At 35.3% G+C, this 21520-nt stretch overlaps 2 protein-coding genes across 2 annotated transcripts; both read right to left on the bottom strand.

Annotated features, from left to right (window-relative positions):
* Positions 1 to 1362: 1362 nt before the first annotated feature.
* On the bottom strand, positions 1363 to 7913 carry LOC113058717 (integral membrane protein 2C-like). The gene is made up of 6 exons (XM_026226872.1): positions 7597 to 7913; positions 4839 to 4982; positions 3842 to 4030; positions 3649 to 3759; positions 3416 to 3566; positions 1363 to 2590 (listed from the first exon to the last, which is right to left on the bottom strand). Exons 1-6 carry the CDS (start codon positions 7690 to 7692, stop codon positions 2499 to 2501), a joined length of 783 nt encoding a protein of 260 aa, XP_026082657.1. The 5' UTR covers positions 7693 to 7913; the 3' UTR covers positions 1363 to 2498.
* A 312-nt stretch (positions 7914 to 8225) lies between these two features.
* Positions 8226 to 19556, bottom strand: LOC113058716 (calcium-binding protein 39). Its single transcript, XM_026226871.1, has 9 exons — positions 19397 to 19556; positions 15972 to 16126; positions 15727 to 15891; positions 13610 to 13728; positions 12071 to 12239; positions 11893 to 11952; positions 11390 to 11455; positions 10655 to 10798; positions 8226 to 10566 (listed from the first exon to the last, which is right to left on the bottom strand). The coding sequence occupies exons 2-9, from the start codon at positions 16083 to 16085 to the stop codon at positions 10378 to 10380; spliced, it is 1026 nt and encodes a 341-aa protein (XP_026082656.1). The 5' UTR covers positions 16086 to 16126; positions 19397 to 19556; the 3' UTR covers positions 8226 to 10377.
* Between the last annotated feature and the right edge of the window lie 1964 nt (positions 19557 to 21520).

Here is a 21520-nt window from a genome sequence, read left to right as displayed (position 1 = left end):
CAAAAACATGTTCTCATTCAATGTGCTCTTTAAAGCAAAACAGTTTGCCCTAAAATAACACTTCAGAGGAACTTCTATCTGCATCTGTCTTGAAAGCATGTCAGTCACATCCACAGCTATGTAAATTTACAGAGTCTGGTTCTGTCTAACACGAAAGTCTTTGATGTCATCTTTGATGATCACACTGTGCATTAAATAAAAGGAATGCTGGCTCCATACAACATGAAGATATTTTGGATAAAAAACTAGCATATCCATTTTTTGTCATCATCATTGTTAACAGTTGAGGTGGTTTAGTTATATTGTTGCAGTGGTTTATCCAGTGTTGTGATACATTTTCATAAATCAATGTCAGATGACAGTAATCTTGATATAGATGATTTCAAAGCACTTTTTTATGTCATAAATTGACTTCTTTAACACAATAATACATTTAATAAGTTTGTATTAATAGCCTAGGTTTAGGTTTCAACAATTATGGTTAATACAGATTAGATCTGATCGGTTGCCTTGCAGGTGTTATATTTTCATGTTGAGTCAGGTCTCCTTCTTTTTCTCCCCCGAGTTCCTGTGTACTATGTGTCAAATACTGTAACTAAATATAACATAGATTCCAATATGCCTTTCAAATGAAGAGCAGAAGTGAAGATAGTAAACATCCTTAATGCAAAATAGTGTTTCTGTTGTCTAGCATCTACAAACCTAATCTAATCCTAATAAACCTGTTTGATGAAAAATGTTTAGAGTCTGCCATTAAGAGAATTTGTTCTATAAACTATGATTATATATAATACAGCAGTGTTTTTCAGTTTAACATATTATCAGATTAGATTTTTGTCATATTTGGGTCTCATTTAGTTTCATTGCATGGAAAATAAATTCTTGTTCCACAGAAGAATGGCATATGTGTTTGGAACAACAGCTGATAATGTTTTCACCTCATTTGACTTAATTGTTCTCATTCTATTTGCTGTTAGGCACCCATCTAATTATTATGCCTCAGATCTATGCTTACAATCTTACTTTTTAACCTGAAACCTCTGGTGGTGAAGGGTGAGCATAGCAAATGCAAGGGCACAAGATGGTGCAAGATAATTTCAAAGTCATGCATAACAGTTATGGGGCAGAAAGCTTGTGCATATTTCATTTCACATTTTTTACAGTTTCAGAAAGAATACTGCAGACTTCCTTTGGGCTTTGCAGACGTTTACTAGCAGCTTTAACATCAAAATTAGCTATGATGAGTGTTCTGTTTGCTGTTTACCACCAGGATGTTTTTATAGAACCTGCAGAGGGTGTGAAACAAGCGGTTAAGGAACATCAACTGCAATTTTTGTATTATGCGACTACTTTTGTTAAAAAAAGAAAAGGGTTTGCCCATGCTATCAATGTTTTATAACAGAAATGATTAAAGAGGATGTAGCATAGCTAGGTCTTTTTGGTTTATTTGCATGTTTGCTTCACCCAACTAAACAAGGTTTTTAACTTCAACAAACACATACACGAAGAGCTATTGAGATTGTATACATAGTCCAGGGCATGAATCTGGCCTAAGGCTTCACTCATATGATAAGAAAATACTCAAACAATGCATGTTTTGTCTTGAAAAGCATGCAGACAAACAAAGAAAAAAGGAGGAAGTAGCACAGGAAGAGTGTGGTAGAAGCACTCAAGTGAAACTGGATATTGAGATACATAGTAAACATAAACAAGGGGTAAATGTGATGATGGCTGCAATTTTTCATCAAACGATTTAACTGGCATGTTTAGGATATCCATGAGTAGTGATGCACCGAAAGAAAAGTGAATATTGTGCTCAAGACCATACAAATTAGGGTAAAAAAAACTGTGTTTTTGCAACAGATGACACTTTACCATTCCAAATGTTTTGAGCAAAATAGCCTCAAGACTTTTGCACAAACAAACTTTCTTCATAATAATGTGCTTGACCAATAGTGGAAACAACACTAAAATATTAATTAAGAAAATATATTTTTTTACTGTGTACATTAACTGAACCCGAGTTCAGAGATTGGATGTAAGAGTGATGCTTTCTGATATTTGGGCCTGTTTTCACATCATTTTATGGTATTTATTGTCATAGTGTCGGTGCATCTCTATCCAAGAATAGGACTAAAAACACACAAATATATAAGAGAGCAAAGAGCAGTTTGAGGGAGCACAAACGGCAAGTTACACACAGGTACGAGCATGCAAGCATTGTGCAGCTTAATGCCCATGTGATCTTCCCATTTAAAGACTTCAGATGCTACAGTTACCGTTTTAAATGCATCATTTTGAAAATGCTCATTATTGCAAATATGCAGACACAAACTGTTCAGACACCTGACAGAGAAGAGATACAGACAGAGAAGTGCAAAACAGAGATAAATGGGGTGTAAAGGCGTGAAGAATTGTGTGATTTTCAAAGGGGTGTGGCTACTGAGAACATAGAGTGTGATCTCATCAGAAATAGGCGGGCCAAAGAGACGAACAGCCTAAGGAGACTCACAAATCACTGTCTCCACCACAAAAGTGTTCTCAAAGTGACGGATTCGGTGACAGTTCTGCGCCTCACGCTTGGTGATACCTAACAGGAAAAACACAAAAAATTTTTCATAAATTACTAGGGTTATTATACTGTAGTTAAATCTAAAACAGAAATTCAAATTCAAATAATTTAAAAAAAATTATTGTATGAAATTAAATAAAGCACAAAAAATTTAATGCTGTTGTCAAAGCAGCATTTTAATTTAGTTTACCTTTATGTTCTAAAATAACTAAAACTGAATTTTTTTTAGCGTGTGGACTACTATAAAATGTACAAGTACAAAAAACTTAAAATACATAATGTAATCACAAAATATGATATATACAATTGAATAAAACGATATAGAATATGAACTGCATGTCTCAATGAAATTGTCACTGTTTCCCCAAAGTTTGTAGTTGCCATGGATTTTATCATATTATATTCTCACAAAAAGATCTTCAGTAAGCAGGGAGAAGTAGATTGCTTAAAACAGGAAGCCGTACCGTGGGTGTTACTTAATTGTACCGTTAATTAGCTGCAATGAGCTATTTAGCTGGACTTGAATCAGATTTGTATGGCAGCTGTGAAGCCACAGAGGAAGATGCAGAATTAGTTCTGGATTAATATGGTATTGCTAAACTGGACTTGTAGCGCAGTACTGTGCATCTTATTTTTGAGATGAAAGGTTCATACATCAGTTTTTTTAAACAGATATTTTTATTTATCTTTCATATTGGGTGGACTATCCCATTAAATATGATGTAATTTGTATCTAATTTCAATCATGCTGTATGCTCTCTACTGAAAACAGCTATTATATGATCCATATTAGTTACCACTACAACTCACACACAAAAAAAAGACAAAAATGTGTGAACTTACGACGGCGTGAGTTGCGGCGATGGAGCCTGTACGTATCTTTACCGTTACACAGACGGTAAATAAAGCGGCCAAGCTGATGCATGTTATTAACACGGCCAGTCACCACCATCTCTTCCTGAACAATGTACGTCTGGGGGAGATAAGTCCCTCTCTACAAAAAGACAGAAAGGCAACGTCACCACATAGATATAGTTTACATTTCAACTGAATTTATATACAAACAATACAGGTACCTTGACGTTGATGAGCAGCTCCCAGAGGTTACGTGGTGGCATGACCACAGAGGTGTTGAGCTCGATGACATAACACTTGTCTAAAGCAATGTCATGGTAGGCTGTCAGACCCTAAAATCCAAACACAACACATCAAAACATATTCTGTTGATGCATTAGTATCAGTATATATAACGAGAGCTAAGAGCGCTACCCTGTTGAAATCATGAATGATATCAGCAGGGTCTGTGTTGCTGAAGTCGGGCACAGGAATGCTGATTTGCTCGTAGTTTTCCTTCAGGTAGATCCCAACGCTCTCCTCCAGCTCGTGAGACCCTCGCAGGGGAGCAGCCACCGAGTCCTCGTACACGACACGGCAGTGGAACCGACTCTGATCCGGAACCTGAAACACCATCACATACAATACTGTTTCGATGACTACCATGACCTAAGCCAAAAGAAACCCTGACAAAAAAACATTGATTTTCATTGTATAGCACTTGAAACATTATGAATCTACATTTTTAACAGTAAAGCATGATATTTAACATATGCAGTCTGAATAAAATGTGATAAGATAAATACTAAAAGCTAGAAAAAGCATTGTTTATTTTCTGTTGAGTTGTCCTCGCAGGCTGGTACACAACGGAAGTTCTATTTAGTCAATCCAAACTGTCACAAACACCTTTTGGTGTGAATTACAAACAAAGCAAACCGACTGTAGCCTATTTTGTAAGCAAATTACCATATTTTTTATATAGCCAATCCTTATGAATCATTCAAAAGAACTTGTGAACTCGGTTGCTGTATGAATCATTCTCACACATCATTTACTGACTGAATCAACATGTCAGCCACGTACCTGTGTTTGCTCATTTCTGTAAAGCTGACAAATCTTTCGGTGACTCTTTTTAAAGGTTATACCGCAACACCAGTAGGTGATTTATTGAGGCATCTATTCAACTGATTTGTTCAAAAACACTGATTTATTCAGTAATCGCAAACATCTTTATTAGTGAGTCATTGAATCATTCGCTAAAAGCAATTCAAAAAACGAATCACATAGCAGACGAATCACAGCAGTGAGCCATTAACAAAACATTTAAGCTCTGGCGGAGTCAAAAACAGAAAACTAGAACTAACTGAAGCTTCAGCTTTTAGCTAAATATATCATGGTTATTGTGAGTTTTATGCCACTCGCATAACTGTACCTGAGGGATGATGTAGTAACGGTAGATATAAATCGAAGCGTATATCAAACTGCAGGTGAAGACAACCAGTGCAGTTGTCAGACAGCAAAGTCCACTCAGAGAGGAACGTTTCCGTCCTACAGGTAACACCAGTTCCTCTTCCACCTACAAATACAAACACACGCACACACACACACACACACACACACACACACACTCATGTTGGTATATGTGGTTTATGGGGACTCTCCACAGGCGTAATGGGTTTTATTCTGTACAAACTGTATTTTCTACCCCAACCCTACACCTAACCCTCACAGGAAACTTTGTGCATTTTTGAATTTTCAAAATAACTAATTCTGTATGAGTGAGTGAGTGTGAGTGAAGTGACATTCAGCCAAGTATGGTGACCCATACTCAGAATTTGTGCTCTGCATTTAACCCATCCGAAATGCACACACACAGAGCAGTGAACACACACACACACACACACACACACACACACACACACACACACACACACACACACACACACACACACACACACACACACCCGGAGCAGTGGGCAGCCATTTATGCTGCAGCGCCCGGGGAGCAGTTGGGGGTTCGATGCCTTGCTCAAGGGCACCTAAGTCATGGTATTGAAGGTGGAGAGAGAACTGTACATGCACTAACCCCCACCTACAATTCCGTCCGGCCCGAGACTACAACTCACAACCCTTCGATTGGGAGTCCAACCCTCTAACCATTAGGCCACGACTTCCCCATGATTTATAAGCCTTTTGAATTACGGGGGCACTAAAAATGTCCTCACAAACCACCTCCTCATTGTAATACCTGTGTGATACCTATGTCATTATACAAATTTGTGTCCTCGTTAACCACATAAACAAGCTCACACACATAAAATATATTCAATACATCTGTTTTGCATATATTTAGTCATTTATTTTTATAACTTTTTGGATATGTTTATTTTTTTCTTGAATAAAGAATATTATATCTATTACTACCCCCTACCCCCATTTTGAAAGAAGACATTATTTAGGGATTTTTAAGTTGTTTTCATCATAAGCTACTCTCACAAGCCTCCACAAAGTAGGTCATTTCAGGTTATACTTTCTCTGCAGGGACATTTGGTCCTTACCAAGATGGCAAACCCAATGCACACACACGCACACGCGCACACACACACACACACACCCACAAAGTAGTGACGAAACCGTAAAGTCCTCAATATACCATGCCACTTTTAGTATGATCACCCACACACTGGGAGACGTGCTACAATGGGCATGGCATTCACTTGTATCCCGTGCAGCCAAAAATTGGATTATTCAGTGCTCTCGTACTACAGTAGGAAATTATTAGATGTGAAATGCTGATAGGCAATGACTAATAACACCCACAGTCTTGCAACCCATCTGCCAACTGCACGCACATGGCCTGATCTGGCCCACATTTGCAAACATCATGCACACATTTGGTTTGATAGTATGATGGAGACTTCCTTTTGACTTGACGGCTTATTGTTTTACATCAAGATAATAATATTTAAGATATCTGAAATATACTAGTCCAACACATACCCCATATAGGCATTGGTACGTTAAAGAAAAACATAATTTATTAAAAGGGAAAGTATTTTTCATGGCTCACACAGCTTTATGGGAAAGTGTCCACTGGCTTCTAACAAAAATATGTTCTAAGAATAATGTTCTCAAGAATAATGTTACGAAACCATAATGTTCTCTGATTGTCCTTTTTTTGTTTTAATGCAAACATTATGGGATTTTTTAAAAGTCTTTCAACAGTCTTTTTTAAGAAAAAATATTCCATGAACGATGTTTATATAAATAATGTCTTTGTGCTAACATTTATTACCAGATAACGGTGAGATCTTCTAGTGATATTGGAATAACGTTTGAGAGAACCTTTCCAGAACTAAAGAGCCAAAGTTCTTAAAATATTGCGTTAGCTGGGTGTTTGCCTGCTGTTTCATCAATACTCATACCAATTTGACATGATTTTTGCATATTTTATAGTCAGGAAGTATGTATAGTGGCCCAGAATTTACACACCTTGTTGTTTTCTTCGTTGGGAGCTCATTTGGCCCCGAAACACCACAAACCACCCCAACACACACACACACACACAGAAAACGTTATTAAACAGCTAAAGCTCACCGTAGCCATCTGCCATTTTGCCTCTGTTGGATTTGTGCCTGTGTGTGTGTTGCTTATACACATAAACCTGTGCTGCGCCATGTCAAATTTGATCCAGTCATAAGCTCATGAGAATCGAGGCCTTTCGCTCTGGCAATAACAATCCACGTTTTCATTACAATCAATATTTGTTAAAATACAGGACAGGGTGTTTTGAGCTATTTTATATTAGTTTAATCGTTTAATAAATTATTAAAGAAGAGCGATTTTATTAAAATATCACAAGTGTGAGTGCATGAAGAGATACAGTGCACATTTTATGGCTGATATAATCATGATGCATGTTTTATGATGTGATGTGATTGGTGCAGGTGGTGCAGCATCCATGTCATCTTGTTATGAAACCACAGGGCAACAATATTCCAGTACAAAACAGCTACAAATACATAAACAAGCATTAATGGAGCATTATCAATCAGTTAGATCGTATCACCCCACTAAATGACGTGATTACATGGTTTACCACGTATGTTATTTCCTTTCCGGATTTTGGTTCGTTTCAACCGCTATTTTCCGTGACATTTTAGCTGAGGCACACAAAAAGCGAAACTTACGTGTGGATGCGATATGAATATTTGAGTTTTATCTCCATCACTCTCATCTTTCTCGGCTTTTTGTCCCGTGATGGGCTGAAAGCTGATCTTCACCATGATGATGAAGGGAAAAACGAAGGTTTTTTTTTTTTTTTTTTTCTAAGCGTGGATGCAGATCCTTTATACCCCTCTTGGCTTTCTGAAACAATATTTGCCGTTTGTTATAGTGGACCGGAAGAATCTATTATTTATTTATATATTTGGATAAAAATCGCTCTTAAAGTCACAGCGCCAGCAACACTGGTGATGATGCGCGCGACCCAGAATGAGCAAGCGCGCGCACGTCTCATGTGCATCGTATGTGTGTACGAATGTTGCTTTTTAAAATATTTAATTTTATTTTTCAATCTAATGGTACTTTAATATGCCATATTAAAAATGGTAAATGCAATAAAGCGACCAAGAATGAAAAAGCGTGCGCTAAAAAAAACATGCAAGGCAATATCTTTCTGCCTGTCTACATAAAAGGCGAAATAATGTTGTTATAACATAAATTTGTTACCTTGTTACAAGGTCCAAAAATGGTTTTACCTTAGTATTTTAGTGAATAATCAAAAAAAAAAAAAAAAAAAAAACAGTAGACACAATTATTTTTATTCCAAACTTTATTTCCAATTGTTAGTCTGGCTACTATTGACTTTTCAGATGAAACTCCATCACTTCTGTGCCCGAGTCTTATCACTCATGCCAGATCTACATTATAGGTTAGATTGGACTGTTTAATTGAACAGACAGCAGGCCAAGAGGTTTCCAGTCCGCCCATTAGACGTTCATGCTTAATCTAAAAACATGCACTGATATGCCAAGATAAGTTTGCTAATTCTCAGAATCCTTAATGCTTGGGGCCAGAATGATGTCAGGCATTCAAGATGACTGTGAACGGCTGTTTTTTTGTGCCAACCAATGAAAAAGTCTAGATAGATGCAGATTAAACTACAGATTAGTCTGCCATATGCAGAGACTGAAATATGAAAAAAAAACATCTTTATCCTAAGTAAGGTTTTTTTTTTTCTTTGTACATTTCACTACACTAAAATACTGTTGTAGACAATCCCTGTTATTCAGACCAGTACTGTAAACATTCAGCAGAACATGTTTTATGAGAGGTCGGGTAAAGTTCTGCATCGAAAATGAGTAAGAGTTAACATTATGAATAACATCTGCTTTCACTCTGGGAAGAAAAGAAGGGTTTTATGGTAGATGGTTGCGGCTGTCTTGTGAGTAAAAGCAGTAATGCAAACTATAACTCAAAAAAGATCAACCAAACCCTCTAAATCACTTTCAGTTTTGTGTGGTTTTTCATTATTGCACCCGATTTAACGTATTAAATGAAAACCCCCATCAAACACTGCACTGTTCTAAAAACAAACCTACATAAAACATTCATAAAGGACGTAGCTGCTCAAATGTCCTCTGGGTGCTAATGTGAGCTTGAGCTTCTTCTCTACATCCAACCATTTCAGATTAGTCTACTGATAAAAACATCTCATACTGGACTCATTACTTCCCCCTCCTTAAAACTTAAAACCTACAGTAAGGAAGAAGACACAGTATGTAAGCTGGTGCATTCAGTCAAATATCACAAAACCATTAATGAACATGACCAAGTCACATTTCACCACAAAATGAAAACAAAGATATATGAAATTATAGTTTGTGCATGGTATTATAACTTCAGATTAGTAAAATTTCTGCAATGCATAATATACTAAAGTTTGTTTACAAATATAATTCAGTAAAATATTATTATTATATATAAAATACTTTTTATAATTATATTTTAAAAATCGTACATATTTATAAATGTTTTTAAATAATAAATATTAGTACTTGTACAGACTTTCTACCAATATAAATAATAATATAAATAATAATAATAATAATAATAAACCTTTCTTCTTTTGATTTTGGGGTGAAATGTGACCTAGCCATGTTTTTGTGTGACTCACCCATGAACATGAACTCATCTAATTATCCAAACAAGGGACAAGTTAACACATAAACTATCTAAATGTTATGAGTGGTAGGGTTAGTTATGCTGAGAACTAGCACTAAAAGAAAAAAAAAGGAAAAAAAAACACTGGCGCTAGTGCACAGATCTTAAAGTCACCGTCACAGAAAGCAGAGAAGTGAAGTTTCCATTACACCCACTCGACACAGTGACTAATGAGAAGACATTAAATCAGGGTCAACAGCTCTGACAATAACTAAACCCTCCTCGGTCAACACATTTACTAATTGCTGTCTTTGAAAATGAGTCTGATAGCAACCATAAAGGTGAAAAAGCCTATGTACACGTTCACTCACTCACTGTATGCAACCTCAAAATGAGCACAAATGTGCATCTGAATATCTTTCCTGGAATACATTAATATCCAATTAGCATCAAGAGCCATTTGAGTGTATGTTTGTGTATGAGGTACAGAACCCTCTTTCGTTTATGTGCAAAGCAGCAGCATCTACACCCGCCTTTTCTGTTCATTTTGCTCGATTTTTGTAACATGAGAATAAAACATTGCAGAAGGACAGGTTGAATTTCCAGCGAAGCAAGACTACTTTTCATCCTTGTCGTCATATTTCTCACCCACCGAGCTCAAATGGCATTTAACGGTTCCTGCAAAACACAAAAACATGCCCAGTGCTGCGGCCACTCAACGTCCCAGAGAGCCAAACATCATCCAGACGTTGCCTAAAACACTGTCTAGATGTCCTCTACGCATGTGTGTACAGTCGTGATCCTTCTCAAGCGTCCTGCGGGGTTGGCCTCTTGAGGTCTCGGATCTGTTTGATGAGATAGGTCTTCTCGTCGCCGAACTGCTCGTCCTCGCTGCGGTCGTTCTGGAACTTGCCGAGGAACTCGATGAGTTTGGTCTGGTTCTTCAGCAGGATGTCGAGGATGGGCTGGGTCTTGTTCGGATTGGCCACAAACACCTGAATGCGCAGAGAAAGCGGTCATCGCTCAGAATACTGTCGCTCGAGACAAGATTGAAGGAGGGAAGATTCAGCTGACAATTCATACCTTAAATACATGAAAGGCCTCAAACTGGATGTTGCGGCTCTTGTCTCTCAGCAGGTTCATCATGAGCTTGAGGTTCTCTGGTTTGCTTATGTACTTTGTCATTATAGTGAAGTTGTGCCGGTCCAAAAGCAGCTCTCCCAAAAGCTAAGAAGAAGAGGAAAGACATAAACCATCATAAAATAAAGATCTAGTGTACTACAGTAAACATTCACAGGATTTAGTTTAAATAATTTGTTTCACAGCATCTATACACACAAATAAATATACACTACCATTTAAAGTTAGGGGTAAATTTGACTTTTTAAAGATGTATTCATCAAAAGACATTTATAATGTTACAAAAGTTGTTCTATTTCCATAAAAATGCAGTTCAAACATTTTATTAATAGAAGCAAAAACAGCACAAGAATGAGCAATAAACTAGCATTTTAGAATGATTTCTGAAGGATCATGTGACACTGAAGCCTGGAGTAATAATGCTGTAAATTCAGCATTGCATCAAAATAATAAATTGCATTTTAATATTTATGGAAATAGGAAATAGTTATTTTAAATTGCAATAATATTTCACAATATTTACAGTTTTTAATGTGTTTTTGATCAAATAATTGCAGCCTCGGTGAGAAGAGGAGACTTCTTTCAAAAACACCAAAAATTCTTAGTGATCCCGAACTGTCGAACTTTAAGTAAGCACAATCATCAAAACACACAACATAGATATTAACCATTTCTTACCTTTAGAGACTGCCTTTTAGTCACATAGTTTTCTGAATGAAGAAGTTTCTCATATTCACTAAAGAACTGAAGAACAAACGTGGAAAAAATAAGGGATAAATATTAAATTAACCTCAAAGATATATTTGCATACATATAGCACACTTGCATTAGATAAAATACCGAACCGAGTGGCGTTTATTTATAAAAAAAAAAAAAAAAAAAAAAAAAAAAAAAAAAAAAAAAGATAGCACTTTCCAAGTACTAGATTGTTTGCTAATATGATGATGTAAAGTTAGTTCTGAGAAAAGCTCTAGCAGTATTTTTTGGTATTTTTTTTATCTTTTACATTAGATAGTCAAGTCAGACATAAGTGCCCATATACTCTTTGGACCCCATTAAAATTCAAATCACTTCCAATTGTATTGACTTTCACATTAAATTCAAACAAACAGTTGTGAGAAGGACCCGCAGCAGAATGACTGACAGATCCACTCAGATCCCAAACCAACCCAGTGACTCACTCTGTCATAGTGCTGCTCCAGGAACTCAGCGCTGAGCAGCTTGTGTCTCGTCAGCAGATCCTGGAAGAAAACCAAACAAATGCAATTCAGAATACACTTCATCTGAATATGAAGTAATCAAAGAAGCCAGCCAGACAAAATGAACACCCAAGGCTTGTACATTTACAAAAACACTCACTTTAAAAGTGGCAAATGCGTCCGAGGCGATGTCGAAGGTAGACATCTCCACGTATCTGAAGAAATCGTAGAACTGCTCGGAGCAGAGGGTGATCTTGGCCAGCGGCTCGTGCCGTATGCATTCCCTCAGCATGATCCCACAGTTCAGAGCGATGTCTGGAGACTCGTAACTACAAAAAGGACAGGAACTCAACATCAGAAAGATCATACACACATTCTCATGTTGATCCAAACATGTTTGACTTTCTTTCATAGACTCAAAAGGAGATGATAATGTTCATGCCGCTTCGGTTCTTTTCCAGACAATCAAACTAAATGATCCTTTATCACCATTCACTTCCATTTTATGGAAAACATCAGTGTGTCCAAACATCTACTCTTGTGTTTTACAGGAAGTTTAAATCAACACTAGGGTAATTAGTAATGGTAAGTAATGACAATTTGACAGTCAACTACCAAAAACTGCTTATATGCACACAGCAAACGTTGACTCAAAGTTATCTTAAGAGTAAACACTAATCTGTGATCAGATAGTGCCCCTAAAAACTCATATTAGTCACCTAACCAGTTTCCTGGATGAGATTTGATCTAAACACCCGCCTAGTAGTAGTAGTAGAAGTTTATTTCGAGCAAAAAAAAAAAAAATGTAATCGAATAAAAAAAATGAATACATATTAAGACACATACATAGAAAATTAGAACAATTTATCTCACATATATATGTATCCATACATATATCCTACACATAATAACTACAGATATGCGCACACACACACACACACACACATATATATATACACACACACACACAAAAGAAGTAGAACTTATTTGCTCCCACCCCCAATTCATCCCCATATATTACACCATATGGTTACTTCCATTGTCTGTTACTAATAATTTATAACTTTTATATACAAATACCCTATTACAATAGGACCATCTCAAGAACTCAAGAATCAAAATGATACAATATAATCTTAAACATTATAATATGTCCCAGTATTTATAATACTCATGAAATATAACCATATCCTATTATATTGTTAGATCACAGTTTAAAATAACAATAGTTACCAATAATAACAATGATAACGATAGTAATAATAATAATGTATTCTACCATCAAAATAGCAATACATCAGTTCCAATACTACTAATGACTACATTTTAGTTGTAAATTACAATATTGTGGTCATTTATTTATCTGCTCGTGTCATTATAAGAATTATTATTTGGTTAGCTATAAAACTGTATCCCAATCTATTGTACTAATATGACCATTTATAGTATCACTATTAATAGTAAGAACAATTAAGATCATCCCCACTACTGTTTTTATGCAATAACAATCATCTCAAGATCCCTCCCTCTGCCTTATATTTTGTGACCATTATTTATTTATATCTTGATTTAAAACAGGTAAATATTTGGGCATTGCTTGGCCTCTAAATCTTAAAAGTCAAGAAAACGGCAGAATTTTTATGTTATATATTAATAAATAAAAATAAGTCTCCAGAATATCTTTGTGTGCGTGTCTCACCCTTTAAGCAGCATGAAGAGTATATTTTGTTGAGTGCACAGGTATTCAACCGTAGGTGTCCGAGTGCCGATCTGACGTCTCAGGATATTGTTAAAGATCTGTGCCACATCTTTCTTGCCCTAGACACAAATAACATAAAATCATATATTAAACTGGTAGTATAACTATATCTCGGCTGAACGGATCATAAGTGGCCAGTCAATGCCACTGACATCTGATGAATGTAGACAGTATTAATGTCTCTCAGTTGCATAAGTAGCCACTTTGATTAGATCTCTTATGAGGATACATAAGGGAAGATGTTACATCTCCTGCATAAGGTTTTTCTTTTTGTTTTCAATTGAATGGTTGTTTCTTACCTATTAAAGTTGAAGTTTACATAATTATGTTATGAGTTGGGAAACATTAGGTGGCTTAAGCACAGATGGCTTAAAATGATTTAAAATGAGACTAAACAAACTTTAAAATATATATTCATGGAAAACCTTTTTTGTGATTTTTGGACCTGGAAAAAGCATGAAAAATTTATTATAAATTATAAAAAAAGAAAGAAAATGTTTATTATTGTTTCTAGCTATGTTACTCTTAAATATATTTTATCAGGTAGAAATAGCCATTTAAAAAAAAAAGCGTATAAAAAAATGACTAAAAAATTGTACCGAAATTGTGTCTATTGGTGTAAACCAAAACCATTTAGTTGTTGAAACTTCTGCAATTACAGAATTGTATTGTAGTAATTACTATTATTTTAATTAACCATTATTATAAAATTAAAAATATAATTTATAAGATTTATAGTAGGGCTGTGCGATTAATCAAAATCGAAATAAAATCGGATTGGAGTGTGCGCGATTTCTAAATCACTTTATAGCACAGTTTTCTGCAGCCCCGACCTCACGCAGTATGTTATCTGGTAGACTGGGCATATGCCTAACTCCAGGTTCACACACTCGGTCTGTGATGCGTAGCCTTTTTTTTCGAGCCCATGTTAACAGAACAGACCATTCACATTGCATGCGGTAAAAAGATGAGAACAGAAAAGGTTATAAATAGAAAGGTGCGAAAAGATTTAATATCTTGCGTATGAGCACAGAGAGTTGTGAGTACACAGGACACAGGTTGAGTGAGAGGAGACACGTTGTAAAGCAGCATATATCTGATCCTTATACAGTCTATGATCTGACTCTGAGCACGCGCATCTGGTTTTGTTAACAGAGCAAAGGAAATCTGCGTGCGAGTCAGTAATGCGCGGGTTGATCCAAAATGAGCGGGTGCGGTATTTAATGATATAAGAATTTTTTTATATTTTTAATGATATTCGGGTCGCGGTCAGTCGGGTCCTAGTACTAGACACATTTTTTAAATACATAGGCCTACACTTTATTGGCTGAATAACTGGCATGAAGATGATTCGCGCGAGCTCAGTCTGCATGTAGAGATGGAGGCGGCAAAGAAGACTGCATGGGGAGCAACGTCGCTGTTTTTGGTAAAACATGATTTTGACGCCTTCATTAAGTTTTTTTTTTTTATAGAAAACTCTTTTTAGTATATTGGGCAAAACATATAACACCTGATGCACAGCTACAGTGAGCTCTATGACCAATGCATAGAAAAGAAAAAAAAAAACACGGTTTGAACATGGTTTTATTTTATACATTTTTTTTCCATATGTCTAGACATTATGTTTGACATCTTTACTTAGTGATTATTTTGACTTATGTCTGTTCTAGAGACATTCGATAAAGCTCTAATTGGTTTTCTTTCGGAAATATGTTTCAAATTTATAATGAATGCACTTGTGATTGTAAAGCATGTCTGTGTGTCAAAATCGTGATTAAAATCGAAATCGCAAAATTGATCAAAAAAAATATGATCCATATCGCACATCCCTAATTTACAGACATATTTAATTAAACTCATTTAAATTGACACTCTTGGTTTCTGTTTCTGTCATTAAACCCTCAGAGCAAGAAAAGAGAAGAGCAGCAGAACTAGATGCATATTTAATGTTGTTCGGGATTCGTGGGGTATTTTGCACTACAAATGTGTCCCTGATGACCTTCACATCACAGTTTGATTCATGTGTCCTGCGTAGGTTGTTTTGACTCATTTGTCACCTCAAAGTCGATGAGCTGCAGATCTGCGACGAGGGTGCTGAGCAGGCCGCTGTTGTAGAGCTCCTGAGCGAGCTGAGCCACGGCTTCTGTCTGCGGCTCCTTCTCATTCGTGCCGTAGAGAATCTCCTTCATGGCCAGCAGAGATTTGGACACTTCTTCAGAGGCCTGCGGACAGACACTCCTCTCATTAATGGCTTTTAATGGGTAATAGTCAAGCACAAACACACTGCATATGTCTTTATTACCTTCTCAGCCTTCTTGTCTGAAATGTCCTGCTTCTCCAGAATGGTCATGTTGTCCTTTAGATTCTTCACAATGTCGGCTGGACACTTGTGAGACTTACCGAAAGGGAACGGCATGGCAACACGTTACCAGGGCAAACCAGGTAGAAGAAAGCCAACTTGTGAAAGAGAGAAAAAAAAAACAGAGAGAATGTCAAAAAAAACTGAGAAAGAGAGAACAAACAAACTCATTTACAAACAAAAGAATAACCAAACAAATGAACAAATAACAGAATGTACCACCAATTTCAGGAAAAGGAAAACATTAACTCTCAATGTCGCAGAACGCAAGAATGAACTAGGAAAATGAATAAAATAATGATCAATGGAAGAAAATGTGAAAGAACAAATTATTTAAAAAAAAGAATGAACCAAATGATGAACACACAAAGAGAAAAAATTACTTACGAGAAAAAAACACACAAAAGATTGAACATTGGAAGGAATGAATAAATAAACAAAAACCACATGAAAAGAAATGAAAGTACAAACCAATAAAAACAAGCAGTTGATTGAATTAAGGATCAAACAAATGAAAGCACAAATTAATGAATAAACTAAATGAATGAATAAACAAATGGAAATGTGAACAAACAAATGAACAGGAATAAAAGAAGGAACTAAAGAAAAAACATGAACCATTAAACAAACAATCAGGAATTCAAATGAAAGAATGAACGAACAAATGGAAAAATAAATGAAGTCATGGACAGATTGAACAAACAAACAGAAAAAAGAACAAATAAATGAAACCAATGAATGAACTAAAGATCAAAGTGACAAACTAAATGTAACGTACACTTTTCATCATTACTTGCTTTTTCTTAGAACTGAACCCATGAACTTGTGGTTGACAGTGCCACACGTTACTCTTTGACTACAGGAAGGTCAATTAAGTAATAAGCAGATGAATGAATTAAAGAATAAATGAATGGAAAAACAATTGAGAGAATGAACTGACTAGCAAAAACATGAATGAACAAACAAACAAGTCAACAATAACAAAAAACTAAATAATAAGCGAAAGATGAGTAACAAACTAGATTAAGAGAAGTGTAGGAAGAAGGAAGTAGATGTGTAGATAAAGTCAAAAACTGGAATCACCACAAACACGAGACTCACACTGAACAAACCAGACCCTGAACACACGGACCAATCAATGTCAGCATCAACCACACCCTACATATACAACACACACACATCATGCACACTCTGTAGTAGCCATGTGCCACTAACTGAATGACTGCTGGGAGCATAAAGTTCAAACACACACAGACACACACACACACACACAGGTGTCTCGAACAGAACAAATGTGCGAAGTCGCCAAAGCAAACAGGAAACGTGCATCAAAAACATTTTCAATGAACACGGCTGCATGCTGGCTTCCTCCATAAAGATCACAGCAGTGAAACTCAAGCATGCTTTATAACGAAACAGGAACTCAATAAATACTGACCTGAATACAACCATTCATAAGTGCTGCAGTTTTTTCATAACTCTTCCCCAAAACCAATCAATTACACTTTTATTTATAATAACTATTTTTCTGCTGCATTATTGAACACTGTCTGCATGTGGCAGCTCATGGGACCCTTGTGTCACAGAACCATACGTCCAGCCGGTTAATCTCCACACAGTTTGTGCAAGTTAGCCAAATCCTTGACCTGGTGACCACACTGACCATGTCTACCCCAACAGATACCACGGCTCGCTGAGACAGATGACTGACATGATGAGTTTACATGCAAACAGATGCATCTAAACTCTCACTCCACATTAATGTAATGCCATCACAAATGATTGCTGTTGCATCTGATGTTAACATGTGCATTGCCAGCAAAAATGGCTGCAAACTCTCAGAAATACAACAAATAAGATTTAATGTCAAAATCATACTTTACAAAATTATATGCAAAAGAGACCGGGGCTAGTTGTCACATGCCACAAGAGCTACATCATAGTATCTGGTTGATGTTTATTTATTTTTATTTTTTCACGTTGATTTCATTGTGTATCATATGTTGTAATTCTATAAAATTTATTTACTACAGTTAATTATAGTCTATTATATTATTATTAATCCATCAATAAATCTGTTTGATGTAGATCAAATATATAGTTTTACAATTTATCAATAGCTTGGAAATTATTATAAGAAAACCGAAAAAGTTTATTTAACCAAAAGTAAACTTGGATGACAAAATAAACAGATAAAACAAAATAAATCAAATATAAGTGATTTTTATATATTTATTCAGGAACTCTAAAACGTTTTTTAATCAAACAAAATCAACAAAATATAAAAGAGTAAGTACAGAAATCACATTTATTAAGGTAGTTGAATATTGCATTGTATGTTTATTTCTATATTTATTTTAATATAAAAGGTTGTTTAACAGCAAGTTAAGATTGTGACAACTTACCCCATATAGTATGATTTTGTGATATTCTGTGAAAAAATCTTTCATATAATGTTATTTTTACTTTAACAATTTGAATATATTAAACCTCATTTTTACACTTAATATTCATAATATCATTTTGCATACTACAATTTATAAATATAATATTATTATTTACTGGAAAAACATTTAACCTTATTACTAAACTATCCCAACATATAACTATACAGGCTAGTTCAATGATTTTTAGTATCTAGTAAAAGGTTCAGGAGAGAACTTCAAAAAAATACAGTAACATGCATACTTGTGTTCTAACTGTAAGTATTTTGATTTAATTCATTAGAGACTGATCAACATATGTATGGGTGGTAATGAAGATAATAGATCAAAATCACAGTAATAGAGGTGCATGACCAATATTTTATAGCTCTGGACACGTCCAAACTGTTCATATCAACCCACACTGGATGCAGCATCAAGATCTATGCAGATCAGCAGAAGTTGTGAAGCTTATCCCCCTGCAGATCATGTCTAAATGTGATATAAACCCTTAAACAAAACTCTGCTCATCAATCTGAATGACAGAGGAGCTAAAACAGAGTCAGCTGTCAACTTAGAATCATTCTATAATAATGATTCACTGGTTTAAACATGTCTATGATTGCCAAAAATGCCTCCTGTGTAGTTTGATCACATGGTTTGAGGCACAGCCTCAGTAATATTACACAGCCAGGGCTCATGGTGATGGATACAGGTAACTGATAAGTCCCATTGCTTTTGTTTATATCAATTTATCAAAATGAAGTCTCAGCACACTGCAAAAGATACGAAGCCACTTTCCTCCATTTAATATCTCACCAGAATCAGGCAATGTGCGAAATTTGTGGTTTGTGCATATGATGGCTGTAATAGGCCTCTGCGTGTTCTTTACAACACTGAGCTTCACAACAAGAACCAAGACGAGAGAAGTAAACAACATCGCACCTTGTTTGGGTCTCCTTCGGCCTTCTCTAGTGAACGGCGATGTAAGTCCTGGAATATTATGTTTAGGTGTGTTGTTTCTAAGGCTGTTTTGTGCGGACAACCGTATGTGTATGTGTGTGTGTGTGTGTGTTCAGCAGCGAGGACTTCCGCAAACCTGCAGCGAGGAGGATTTCAAAATAAAAGCCTCTGATGCTTTCAGGTTAAACGCAAAATACTTTATTCACAAAATTAAATCGGAATCACTACTACACATTCACCTATTTTAAAATATAAATGGGTCACTGCCTTCATACTAACAGCAACACAAAATAACAAAGCAAAACGTACTGTAGCTAAGTTACTCTAAAGACTTAAATATATATTTTAATTTATTAATTCACAATGCACATCATGTGGGCCCTACGATAATTGATTATCAAGATACCTATTTGTATCTTTTTCTTCTTTTAATATTGTTATGTTTATCTCAGTATTTAAATGAATGAAGTAGTAACTATAACTTATTATTTATAAAATGTGATAAAACAAGTTAAACAGATAAAATAAAAAATGAGGTAGGCTATATTTGATGTGATCAATATCTAAATATTTATGAGAACATTAAATTGATATTATATGAAATTAAAATATACCAATAAAACACAATGAAGTACAACATAATTTAAATTAATTAAAGTCCATAAAGTCTTAAATTAAATTAATTTGCTTTACATCTTGTCCAGGCACATTCAGTAGACATTCAGGTGTTGTCATCCAATTTAAAAATTAAATTTATCTGTAAATATTTTCTGAGAAAATCATAAGAAACAAATCAATAAAATAATAGTAGTAATAATAATATAATAATAACATTCCAAATAAGTAAAATAAAAGTCATTTATTTATAAAATGTATTTTATATTATTCTGTCTTATTTAAGTCGTTTCCGTTTCATTTAAGATTATTTTAATATAACTACATTTTAATCATTTTAACATTTATTGTGACCGCTGGAAGTATCTTGAGCCCCCCTGGAGGGCCTCTGACTGAGAACCTCTGCTCATTTCAAAGCAAGGCTCTGCCGCCCTCTAACGGTTAAAAATATTAAATAGAAAACGACCAGTAGATCCACCAAAATACATTCAGAAAGGTGAACATGATGTTTGTATATTAATAGCCCATGCACATGAATCAGGGTATCTTCCGTCCATTCCAAATCCGTTTCAAATTAAAAAACAGAAAACGAAAAACTCAAGAGGATTCAAGTGAGAGAACATGAATTAAATAACGAGAAATGGAAAGATGGCTCGTTTATTCGTTATTCCATCTAGGTTAACAAACGGAAAATTAGTTTTTGACTTGATTTCTCATTTTGTCGTTTTGGGTTTAAAAAACGGCTTATGGCTTCAATATTTCATTCGCACTTGTGGGCGGAACTGAAACGCTCCTTTCATCTGATTGGTCGGATCGCTCCGCCTTCAACTCGATCTTACATTCTTTCAGAATAAGAGTCTTATAAGAGTAGTGTCTAGAAACCACCGCTCACTGTTAATTAACATAATATTTGAGTCAGATGTTGCTGCGCACATAATTCGTGCTGCTGTGACTTGCAAGTCACCCCTTTAAATTATTTCTAGGTTATAGTATTGTATGAATATTGTCCCACTGTAAATACAGTGCAAATAGTTTTGTCTCCTTGGATAAAAGTGAAGAGGAAATAAAAATCAATAATAGACTGAACAGTTCCATGATAATATGTCTGTAACATTTACCACTCTCATCTTTTAAGTCAAAAGGCACTAGGTAGGTGTGTGTGACATTAATAATTAATTGGGAAAATTACTATAGTTAAATTTATGAAATATATTAGCAATATTCGTTTTATTACATACTAAATTGAATGGTTTTTCTTTTAGTCTTCTTTGTTGGCCTTGAGAAAGCCAACGTATATTTGAACATTATTATAATTTATTATGAGAGTAATTGACAACGACTAAAATTTTAATGTTTCACCAAATTTCCTTCTCAAAAAATCCTAGTGACTTTCATAATCTGAGCAATGAAGGTCTTACACTTAATGTCCACTAGAGGGGGAGACAGGATTTCTATTTACGTAAAATGGCAAATAAATACATTAATTTCATG

Source organism: Carassius auratus, chromosome 40 (genome assembly GCF_003368295.1).
Source record: "Carassius auratus strain Wakin chromosome 40, ASM336829v1, whole genome shotgun sequence".
NCBI lineage: Eukaryota > Metazoa > Chordata > Actinopteri > Cypriniformes > Cyprinidae > Carassius > Carassius auratus.
The sequence above is the reverse complement of the archived record's forward strand: the minus strand, read 5'-3'. Positions and strand labels throughout refer to the sequence as shown.